At 43.9% G+C, this 12230-nt stretch overlaps 1 protein-coding gene across 1 annotated transcript; it reads left to right on the top strand.

Moving 5' to 3' along the window:
* The first annotated feature begins 391 nt into the window (after nt 1-391).
* On the top strand, nt 392-6031 carry LOC116410983. The gene has a single exon (XM_031902735.1). The coding sequence runs from the start codon at nt 473-475 to the stop codon at nt 6029-6031; it is 5559 nt and encodes a 1852-aa protein (XP_031758595.1). The 5' UTR covers nt 392-472.
* The last annotated feature ends 6199 nt before the right edge of the window (nt 6032-12230 follow it).

Below are 12230 nucleotides of genomic sequence, written 5' to 3'. Positions count from 1 at the left end.
AGGGGGTCCTGTACAGGGCTCTGAAGAACAAAGCGTGCTCTTCTCAGGGCACGGAAAGCCAAAGGGAGTTCTAAGACTCTGAAGCACTTGCCACATAAGTGGGGGATTCCCCTCAGCAGTTCAGAAAGTACTACCTACTGTATGTTATGTGAGTGAGGTTGCCCCTGGCTGGCAGGCTGTATCTATCTCTGCTAATTTAAAGGTATAGCGTCCTGCCAATAAATCCATCAACCTTTCCTGTGTTTGTGTGTTGTGGATCAGAGAAGTTTCCCAGGGAGGGGTACCGCAGTCCAACCTGTCCTGACCCTGGGTGGAGGCACGCCATTATCAGTGTACTTGCCCTTCCATATAGCGGAGGCTCAGGGCTCCTGTAGCGCCACACGCAAGTGAATGCGTGCTAGATCTCATGCAGTAGCAAAAGAGGGCTACATTTGGAGGCACTGCTGAGATCGAAGCAGAAATCACTGCAGATATGCCATTAATAACGCCAACCCAGGTCTATGAATGGGCCCTAAAGGAAAAGGTGAACCCAGACCATGTATTTGCCATTGATCGTGTACCACCTGAAGTTACACTGGAAATGTTAGAGAGTAACCTGTCTAAATACAGACATTTGGAGGGTGCACATCTGATAGCAGATGAGGGATCAACCATGGACGGTTATGCAGTCCTGCTTTTCAAAGTGAGTGATCCACTAAATTCAGAAGTGGGGCCATATGCTGTGTTCCCTGTGGGTGATTTATCGGTAGGGTGCCCCCTGGTGTACCCCCAGGCTGTTGTTGCCCCCTGGAAAGTTGAAGCACCCAGTCCAGATGCAGGCTACACCAGTAGAAAAAGGAGGCTGCTGCCGTCACTACCCTGCAATGTGCAGCACACAGTAAAGCAAGAACCGCTTGTAACTGAGACCAGTGAAGCTAAGGATGTCAGCATTTCAGAGCATCCCTTGACTGACGCAATAACTCAAATGACAGAGGCATTGGCTCAGGGCTTGCAGCTGAGCCACTATAAAAAGCTAAAGACATTTTCAGGCACAGAGCCGGTTCCTACAGGGGAAGAGGGGTTTGAGACATGGAAGGAGTCTGCACTACAAGCATTAGATGAGTGGGCCTGCTCAGAACAAACCAAGAGGCAGCGAATTATGGAGCATGTCCGTCCCCCTGCAGCTAGTATTGTGTTAAATTTTAAAGCCAGTCACAAAGATTACAATGCTATGGACATAATTGATATCCTCACTTCAGCATATGGGAAGCATGAGGACCCTGACCAGTTATTGGCTGACTTTAAACAGATGAGACAGAAGTCTTCTGAGGATGTATCTGCCTTCACCCTCCGTCTAGAGAATATGCTGCGGAATCTCTTGTCAAAAAAAGTGATTACAGCAGAGGAAGTAGATACACTACGTCTAAAACAATTACTAAAGGGGATGTCCCCATTCTTCCCCATGTATTCCACGTTGCAGATACTCCTGAGGGATAAAAGAGATACCGGCTTTATTGACCTGATGAAAGTGATTAAGCAAGAGGAGGCAACCCTACTCTTTGCTGGTACCTCTCGGGTACCAAAGCAGAACCCCGCTTTACCTACCTCGAAGGATATTAAGCTAACTGGAAAGGGTGTACCATCAATAACCCCAATCCGGAAAAGGTTCCCATCAGAGTGGCATAAGGGGGTACCTGCCACTACCCCTACCAGTTGTTTTGGGTGTGGCCAGGAGGGGCATTTTGTTAAAGACTGTCCTGAGAAATTTTCCCCTAATGCAGTGCAGACAATGTCATGTGGGAAGCCAAGTAGCTACCCCAACAAGGTTACAAAACCCTCTGCGACAAAGGACAGAAACATGGTGGGCCCTAAGTCCTTGGTAGACATCCTGTTAGATGGGCAGCCAGTACAAGCTTTGTTTGATACCGGATCACAGGTCACAATAATCCACTATAGTTATTACCTGCAACATCTATCCCACAAACCTTTACAGCCTGCTAGAGGTTTAGAATTGTGGGGGCTGAATCAGCAGGCCTACCCCATACATGGATTGCTACAAGTGACTATAACCATGCCGAGGTGCCATGGTACACTGCCTCTGTCCCAGGAAGTTGATGCTGTGGTCTGCCCAGATACAGGAAACCCTAACGCTGCTCCCATCATTCTGGGAACAAATGTTAGTGAGGTACGGACTACCCTAAACCCTTCAGTCACTGTGACAAAAGCCCCTAGGTATTCTGACCATGGTCCAGAGGTTGTCTGCAACACCTTCACAGTTACTTACAAGTATGGGTTGTTACGCCATGTTGCTGGGCAAACTGTTGAGATTCCTCCGGGGTCCATTAGGACTGTGAGAGCACTAACTGATGTAAAACCTGAGATGATGAAAGGCTATAGATGTGTGCTGGTTGAAAGCCCCTCCGAGGCAGTGGTCCAGAATGGGTGGAAAGTTGTCCCGGAGAAGAAAGAGTGGGGCAAGAAAATACCTCTAGTTGCTCAAGTAACTGTTCAAAATATCTCTCCATATGCTGTAGTAATCCGGCCTAAACAGGAGTTGGCGTATTGCTACCCCGTTCATGAGGTTTCTGACCTTGCTGAGGTTCAGTCCACCCCAGTATCTGCTTCTGTATCAAACTTGGCATTTGATTTTGGGGATTCCCCTGTTTCTGAGGAGTGGAAGCAGAGGCTGAGTAACGGTTTACTTGAACGCAGACAAGTCTTTTCAACAGACGAAATGGATGTAGGGTGTGCTAAAAGTACCCAGCACACTATCCGCTTATCCGACTCCACTCCATTTAGGGAGCGGCCTAGGAGAGTCCCTCCCAAGGACCGGGAGGATCTCCAGCGCACCTTACAGGAAATGAAAAGGCGAGGAATTATTGCTGACAGTCGGAGCCCCTATGCTTCCCCTATAGTCATCGTGAGGAAAAAGGATGGCTCAATCCGGTTGTGCGTGGATTATCGTACTTTAAATAGACGCACTGTACCTGACCAGTATACTCTACCTCGAATTGAGGAGACTCTGGAAGCCCTTAATGGTAGCAAATGGTTCACTGTAATGGACTTACGCTCTGGCTATTACCAGGTACCTATGGCATCTGAGGATCAGGAAAAGACTGCATTTATATGCCCCTTGGGTTTTTACCAGTTCACAAGGATGCCCCAAGGTATTTGTGGGGCCCCAGCTACCTTTCAGAGACTTATGGAGAAGATGTTGGGGGACCTGTCACCCCGAGAGTGCCTGGTGTATCTGGATGATATCATTGTGTTTGGGACTACCCTAGAGGAGCATGAGCAGCGTCTGATGAATGTGATTGACCGATTAATAGCAGAAGGACTAAAACTGTCAATCGACAAATGTAAGTTTTGCCGCTCCTCAGTAACCTATGTAGGCCATGTGGTCTCTACAGAAGGAATAGGAACTGACCCGGCCAAGATTGAAGCGGTGGTAACCTGGCCCAAACCCCAAAATGTCACTGAGCTGAGATCATTTCTCGGGTTTTGTGGTTACTACAGGCGATTTGTAGAGGGGTATTCAAGAGTGGCCCACCCATTAAATGAATTGTTGAGGCTTTCTAATGTGCATGGTGAAGGGACAAAAAGAGATGCTAAAGCCCCTTTTGGTGATAAGTGGACTTCAGCCTGTGAAGAGGCCTTTGTTCAGTTAAAGAAAAGGCTGACAGAAGCCCCTGTATTGGCTTATGCAGATGCTCACAGACCATATGTCCTCCATGTTGATGCCAGTTATGAAGGGTTGGGAGGTGTCCTACACCAGAGGTACCCAGAAGGGCTGCGGCCAGTGGCCTATCTTAGTAGGAGTCTGGCACCCAGTGAAAAGAATTACCCTGTGCATAAACTGGAATTCCTGGCTCTTAAGTGGGCCATTGTGGACAAGTTGCATGACTTCTTATATGGAGTAGAGTTTGAAGTACGAACAGATAATAACCCTCTCACATATATTTTGACTACTGCTAAACTTGATGCCACAGGGCACCGTTGGTTAGCTGCACTGTCAAACTACTCTTTCACCCTCAAGTACAAACCAGGGCCTAGGAATATAGGAGCGGATGCTCTCTCTAGACGACCGGGTCTGCCTGCCCTGGAGGATGATGGGGAGTGGGAAGAGATACCCAGCATCGGTATGAAGGCCTACTGTGCTACAGCTGCTGTAGTGGATGACAAAGTGGCTTTTTCTGAGTTGAGGGTCGTAGATTCTGTTGGTGGAGGGCCGGAGTCTGTACCACCTATGTACTGCTGTCCCATTTCTCTAGTAGGGGGAGAATCCAAGTTAATCAGTCACAAGGACATGGTTCAAAGCCAGAAAACTGATCCTGTGATAGGCCACCTGTGGAGAGCGGTTAACAGCAGAAATCCTGCTTTGCTCAAGAAGAGTTTGCCAGGAGGGTATGAATTTTTCCAACGTGACTGGGGTAAGTTCTGTGTGGAACAAGGACTGTTATACCGGTTGATACCATATCATAATCACCCTGGGAGGCGGCAATTAGTGTTGCCCCTTAAATTCAGGAACATGGTGTTAAGGAGTCTGCATGATCACCATGGACATCTTGGAATGGAGAAGACTTACGGGCTGGTCCAAGACCGCTTTTTCTGGCCTAAAATGAGAGATGCAGTTGCAAGTTACTGCAGGAAGTGCCTAAGGTGTCTGCAAAGGAAGACACTTCCGGTCCTCGCTGCCCCCATGGGTCACCTTAAAAGTTCAGAGCCCATGGACTTGGTGTGCATGGACTTTCTTTGTATTGAGAATGATTCGAGGGGCATCGGTAATGTTCTGGTAGTCACCGATCACTATACCAGGTACACCCAAGCTTTCCCCACCAAGGACCAAAAAGCCTCCACAGTCGCTAAAGTACTATGGGAGAAGTTTTTCATTCACTACGGGTTGTCAAGTAGATTACATTCTGATCAAGGCAGAGACTTTGAGAGCCGTCTTATTAAAGAGCTTTTGCAACTGTTACATATTGAAAAGAGCCGAACTACTCCCTATCACCCCCAGGGAGATGCCCTTCCTGAGAGATTTAACCGGACATTGTTGGACATGCTAGGTACCCTGCCAGTGGAGGATAAAAAGAGCTGGAGCAAGCATGTGGAGGCTATGGTGCATGCTTATAACAGTACTCGGCATGATAGCACTGGTTTCTCTCCATACTTCTTGATGTTTGGGAGGGAGCCAAGGTTGCCCCTTGATGTCCAGCTGGGTGTATCTACAGATGGAGTGAGTCATCGGGACCACTTTCAGTACGTTTCCCGATTGAGGGAAGGCTTGACTACTGCCTATCGTTTGGCTGAAGAGAATGTTAGCAAGTTGAATGCCAATAACAAAAGGAGGTATGATCATAAAGTCAAGTACAGAGAGTTACTTCCAGGTGACAAAGTGTTACTAAGGAATTTAGGAGTGCCTGGGAAGCATAAGCTGGCTGACCGTTGGAGAAATGAACTATTCGATGTGGTGAGCAAGCTGCCTGGGATTCCGGTGTACAAGATAAAGGGACCAGAGGGTCGAGTAAAAGCCTGGCATAGAAATCACTTACTCCCTGTATCTCAAGCAAGTGATGTTTCTACAGGTATTGACATTGAGGAAGGTCAAATGGAGGGTACTTCTGACTTCCCCAACGCCACGGAAATCCCACCTACGGTTCAACAGACCCCTATGGATGCTCAAATGCCTGAACCTGATGAGGGTGGCAATGATGTAACTCAGAGTGACTCTCTTCCTTCTGAGGACTGGCCTATTCCTGTCAGGGATAATTTGAATCCTGCATCCCCGGAGTTTGTACCAAGGTCTGAGACAAACCAGAGGTTGTTGCTGAGTGATGGAAACCCTTCTAATGAGGATTCAGCTAGAGGACTTCCCCCGAGAGAGGTGAGACGGGGTGCACGAGTTCGGCAGCCCCCACCTGTACTGACTTATGATACACTGGGAAATCCTTCTTATGTACCACATGCTGGACTTTACCATGCCTGGGTAGGGGCGGTGTCCAATCTGGTAAATATGCTGCCGGTGTTTGCACCCCCAGGACTATACTATTATTGATTCAGTTTATGAAATGTGCCTTGGTAAGTATAAGGTTGAGTATGTTGCATGCAGTTCCTTTTCAGCTAGTGGTTATGTAAATAGGCCCTGTGAGCTAAAGCAGGCCAGAAGATTTTGTATGCTTCATGTTATTGCATTACTTGGTTATGTTTTTTTTATTGTTTGTCAGCCAGGAGGTGACAGTTTTTAAGCAGGGGGAGAATGTAGGGGAGCTGTGTATACTTGTCTCTCCTCTGTGCTGTTACTGTGTAAGGAGGAGGAGCCCCCACCCCCTGTGTGAGCTGACAGGAAGGAAGGGGGAGAAGAGGGTGCTGCTGGGAACGAGGAAGCAGACAGACAAGCAAGGTGTTGGTAGCTCACACAGTGCTCTGTATAATAAAGTAATTGGGAATCCTCCCCAGTGGCAGAAAGCGCGCTCTCTTAGGGTGCGGAAGGAAAGGGGGTCCTGTACAGGGCTCTGAAGAACAAAGCGTGCTCTTCTCAGGGCACGGAAAGCCAAAGGGAGTTCTAAGACTCTGAAGCACTTGCCACATAAGTGGGGGATTCCCCTCAGCAGTTCAGAAAGTACTACCTACTGTATGTTATGTGAGTGAGGTTGCCCCTGGCTGGCAGGCTGTATCTATCTCTGCTAATTTAAAGGTATAGCGTCCTGCCAATAAATCCATCAACCTTTCCTGTGTTTGTGTGTTGTGGATCAGAGAAGTTTCCCAGGGAGGGGTACCGCAGTCCAACCTGTCCTGACCCTGGGTGGAGGCACGCCATTATCAGTGTACTTGCCCTTCCATATAGCGGAGGCTCAGGGCTCCTGTAGCGCCACACGCAAGTGAATGCATGCTAGATCTCATGCAGTAGCAAAAGAGGGCTACACTTAGTACAAAGTTATAGTCAGATGTAGATAAGGGAGTCTGCCGAACCTTCCTTAACCTTTAACAGGAAATCGCGGGTTTCACCCTTGTCAGTCATTATCTTGTGCACAACAAGGCTGATTTTTACTATACCAAATACTATTTGCATAACAAAGCTCATTTACTGCTAGAATAAAAGGTAGATAAATGTCAGGTAAAATATAACAGAGATTTATTGTTTTTATTTGTCTCATACTGTATATATATATACGATTATGAAGTGAATGTACTTTAACATTCTCTGAAAATAAAAGTATCCCTAGTATGTCCTATAACTACAGGTCTAGGTTAGGCTGTTAGTTTATAAAGTAAACTGACATGTTGGGTTGTGCTGGGGTGGGGCTCTGTATTATGTAGAGCAGGGATCCCCAACCTTTTATACCCGTGAGCCACATTCAAATGGAAAAAGTGCTGGGGAGCAACACAAGCCTGAAAAAAAGTTCATGGAGGTGCAAATAAGGCTATTTGGTAGCCCCTATGTGGACTGGCAGCCTATAGAAGGCTCTGTTTGGCTTTACATCAGGTTTTATGCAACCAAAACTTGCCTTCAAACCAGAAATTCAAAAATGAACACCTACTTTGAGGCCTCTGGGAGCAACATCCAAGGGGTTGGTGAGCAACATGTTGCTCAAAACCACTGGTTGGGGATCACTGGTGTAGAGCCTGACAGGCAAGAGACATTGCAGTACTTCAATAGCAGTACTGCCTGTCTTTCAAAGCTTATTATCTCTAGTCTTCCTATTCCACACAATCTAATCTTACTTTCTATCATTTGTCTACCTGTTCTGTATGTTCTAACCCTGTTGTTGTTGTATAACTTTGCTTATAATAATTTTTTCTATTTATTTAATTTGGTCTTACCCTACCTTAAAACCAATTGGTTTCTCATTGTATAATTAATATTCTACAGAATCCATCACTCTTTGACCAGACCCTTGCATATGACCTGCTGGGAGATGTGTACAGTCAGTGAACAATCAGAATGGCCAAAATTCAAGGGAGAAAGAGAGAACTTTGTGGCCTCAGACCTTGCTTCCATAGAGCTGCTGTGAGCAGGTATCGCTGTCACAACTATGGTACATTCTGGAGGCTGGAATGTTGGATGAGTGGTTGGGCCACAGGTTGAACGTCACTGACATAAATGCTAAAAATATCAAATAGTTATCATAGGACATTCCTTGAAGGCAATACATATATCTATATATACAGTCGGGCTCCATAAAAGGATCTACGTCTAGGTGTTTAAAAAAATAAGTACAATTAACAAAAAAAGTTAGGCACCCAAAGGATTTTTAGTTAAATCAACACAATATAAAGTTGTATACAGTAACAGTGTATAATATTGACCAACATTTCAAACATATTACAGTATCTGTGTCCAGGTTACAGAGCTGTGTATCATGCCCAGCTTTATACCTAGAGTTTAATACAAAGTTATTTTGGTTGAACCATCAAAAAATGAAGGAAAATAATGACATATTATTTTTCTTGAATTCTTGAATTATACTGGAGACAACCTCATAATATGAACATAAACTAGAATATATATCTGTTGTTTCTGCTTGTGTTATTACTTCCTGGTATTTATATAGCACTGACACATTTCCATAGTGCTTTACAGAGATTATACATCATTCACATCAGTTCCTGTTTCAGTGGAGCTTACAATCCATGGTCTCTATCACATTTACACACACTATGGTAAATTTAGTCAGAAGCCACTTGACCTGCTTGTATGATTTTGGAGTGTGGGAGGAACCCATACAGCAGTGATGCCCTACCTTTTTTACTTGTGAGCCACACTCAGGTGTAAAAAGTGTTGGTGAGCCACACACAGGCATGAAAAAGTTCTTTGGGATGCCAAACAAGGACTGTGATTGGCTATTTGGTAGCCCCATGTGGACTGCTAGCCTGCAGGAGGCTCTGTTGGAGTAAAACTATGTCTCTGTGCTTCCAAAACTTGCTTCCAAGCCATAAATGTAAAAATGGGCACCTACTTTGAGGACACTGGGAGCAACATCAAAGGGAGTAGTGAGCAACATGTTGCTCACAAGCTACTGGTTGGGGATCACTGCCATACAGACACTGGGAGAACATAGGAACTCCTTTGTAAGTAAGAAAATGTTTAAACAATTATGTTGTCCTCTAAAATTAGCGGAAATGTGGCTTTATAGTATTTCCAGCCTTATTTGTTTCAGTGCAGCCTAGCAAATTCCCAGCCGTCTCTCAATATAGCTGTCACCTAAAAAAACCTTTCCAACTTCAAGCAATAAAGTCTGTACTTGGAAATAATGAAACTGACCACTCACCATGCTAAATTAAAAAAGGATAAAAAAGTCTATTTGCTCTTAACTGCAGGGTAATAATTCATGGTTAGACTGAACGCATTTGCAGTGGAAACAGGATTCCTTTTGTAATTTACTAGTCAAGCAAACTGCATGCAATTACAGTGCGACTTCCAGACAGTGGCTTTTAAGATCTTCAGTGCTGACCTAAGAAAATCCAACTTGGGAAGGATGATTTGTGATGCACATTACCACTCAGAAAGGTTTTAGCTTTGCCACAGCCTGAACTCACCCATCGCACAGATAAATGGGAAATATAACACAGACTGATAAGACTGTCTGATAATAAATGTGATGAACTGATAATAAATGTGATGAACCGATGACAAACCTGATTATCGGCCATAGTATGATAATGTCAAGGTTAACCATTTTTTGAAACATGGCTAATAAAATATCGTAGAAAGAATGAGCGGTAAAATAAATACTATTTGGATACACTGCTTTATAGTTACACAATAGCTAAGATTGAAAAAAGACACGCAAATCAGGTTCAACTGTTTGCCCAAATTAATTCTACATAACTTTGAACTTTCACTTAGCAGTGAAATACCAGTGACTGTCCGATATAGTCCCTGCCGCCTGCCATTCACTACATTTGCATGCATCTGTCACTGCATGTTTAGTGGGTCAGGATCACTGGACCAATATTCCGTCTGGATTGAGACTAAAAATTGGCCCTGACATTTCTAGTAAACAAAGGCCCAAACATCCCCCACAGACCCAATAAATCTTGACTGCTTATAGTATATATGAAAATCATATAAAACAGTCGTGCAAAGTTGCCTGCAGGAGGAAACTTTGCGGAAAGCCGAACCAATGTGTAAGCCTTTGCCACTCTATTGTTGCCCAAGCTTTTCCTTGGGCCTGTGCTCCAGTTAGGAGAAAACTGTAATGGTCCATGGAAAGCTATGTAGGTGCTGTGCCGGTATCTCAATACCTTTGTTCATCGATTCTCTGGCGCTTGGTGATCTGCCCATGTGCAGTAGAGTAGATTACACTTGGTTTACTGTACCCCGCATGGCAGTTTTTGCAAGAGACACCTGGGATGCTGGTAGCAGGTAAGTTAAATGCCAGCACAGCGCTTAGGGAGGTTTTTCCGCAAGCTGGTGCAGTTTTATCCTAACAGGAGCCTGTAGAAAAAGCAAATTTTCCATGGGGGGGGGGTTGCCTAATATTATGGCACCCCCCCATCCCCAGTGAAATGCATTTTACATGTCCTTTAAAGGACAAGGAAACTCTTTCCCCAAGGCTTTAGTATTTCCCCCCTTGATATCCCTGATTGCAAGGAGAACTATACCCTCGGGTTATAAAAGCCCCCTTAACTAGCACTGCCTTGACTCCACCTCACCTCTCCGTTATTGCATAGTGAACAGTCTTTGGGCTTCACCGCCAACACAGACCCTGCTTGCGTATGTGCAGTTTAAGCAGATTTCCTGCTACCTCCAACTGCGCAAACCCAGTGAGTCATGACTGTAACCACATTAATCCCATTGGCATGTTAGAAATGGACACATTTTCAACAACAATGGAGATATGAGCATTTCAAATTTCTTACGACAGAAATTCTTGGTCTTTAAATTACCTTCCAGGAAGTTGTGAATAATGTTTTTTTCAGTCAGTGAGCTCAGCAGAAAGCAATAAGAATTTTGGTAAATGGAAATGTTACAATATCCTCCTTCAAGTCTGAGAAATGTGCTTTGTGCATTTGGCCAAGTGATGTGTTAATGGCACAGTGCGCAGTGATAAGGGTAAACCAAGGGACAGGTGGGAAATTTAGGTGATTCCCAAATAATTTAGGAGAACTGACAGCACTACAAGTATATATATATACAGTATAGATATATAGTAAATTTTTCATGACTGACATACCCCGTAAAAGTTTATTATGAACATATTGTATAAAAACATTACAAACACAGTGGAAATGTGCATTTGGGCACATTTCCACTGTGTTTGTATTGAGAGCGTATTTGAGGATGGTTTAAACACTACTGTACTATCCTTGAGAAAGGTCTTGTTGAGGACCGAAAAGGTCGGATTATTTTTGTATAATATGTTAATAAACTTGCGATAATTTTACAGGGTATGCCAGTCATGAAATATTTACTGCAAATAATCAAATTTGGCTGTGCACCCCACGAGATACACATATAATATATATATATACTGTATATATTCTGTGTTAGAAATGTATGTGATTATCTCCAAAGGAGTTGGCGCTAAAAAGCACCCAGTAAAGTGTAAAAGCAATTTTATATTTATTTGAAATAAATCAATGTGATACAGCAAAGTAAAATCAATTTTATATAATAATAGAATCACACAAACCACTAATTAAAAATATCAAATGAATTATATGTACAGGAGAAGATCACATTGGGCAAAAGACCATTTAATATAATAAAAGAAGACAGATATTACTTCCAAATAATTTACCCTTAAATTCCCATTTACTACATATCGTTCCCTCAGGAGAAATCAATTAAAGTATTAAAAAGGAAATTCATTAATCTGACCCATATATAGAAACTCAACAAGGATAATCAATAAAAATGCATTGAATTAAAATCTCACGATACCCCCCAATTATTAGACAAAAGAGGTGAGGAGCTCAGAACACCATAGGAATAATTGGCTCCTTAAATGGCTCATCCAGGTATCAAGTGCAATGTTACACCACTAGCAGCCAATATACAGCTTTTAAACCCAATGAGAGAAATTCAGTAGAGATGTTATAACAATAAGACCTCTATTTCCCCTCTCACTCAATGAAAATATTGAAAGTGCAAGTGGGCATATAAAAGTAAACTATGTTACACACTGTGCGTCAGTCTATTCACATGTACCCTCCAAATAACTACAAGCACACAGTACAGGGATTAGCTCTTCTACAGGTAAAGGGGTTAAATACAACCACGCTCACCTGCAAAGACGGAATGTGTTACT

This window comes from Xenopus tropicalis, chromosome 5, assembly GCF_000004195.4.
Source record: "Xenopus tropicalis strain Nigerian chromosome 5, UCB_Xtro_10.0, whole genome shotgun sequence".
NCBI classification, from domain to species: Eukaryota; Metazoa; Chordata; class Amphibia; order Anura; family Pipidae; genus Xenopus; species Xenopus tropicalis.
This window is presented reverse-complemented; position numbering and strand designations above follow the sequence as displayed.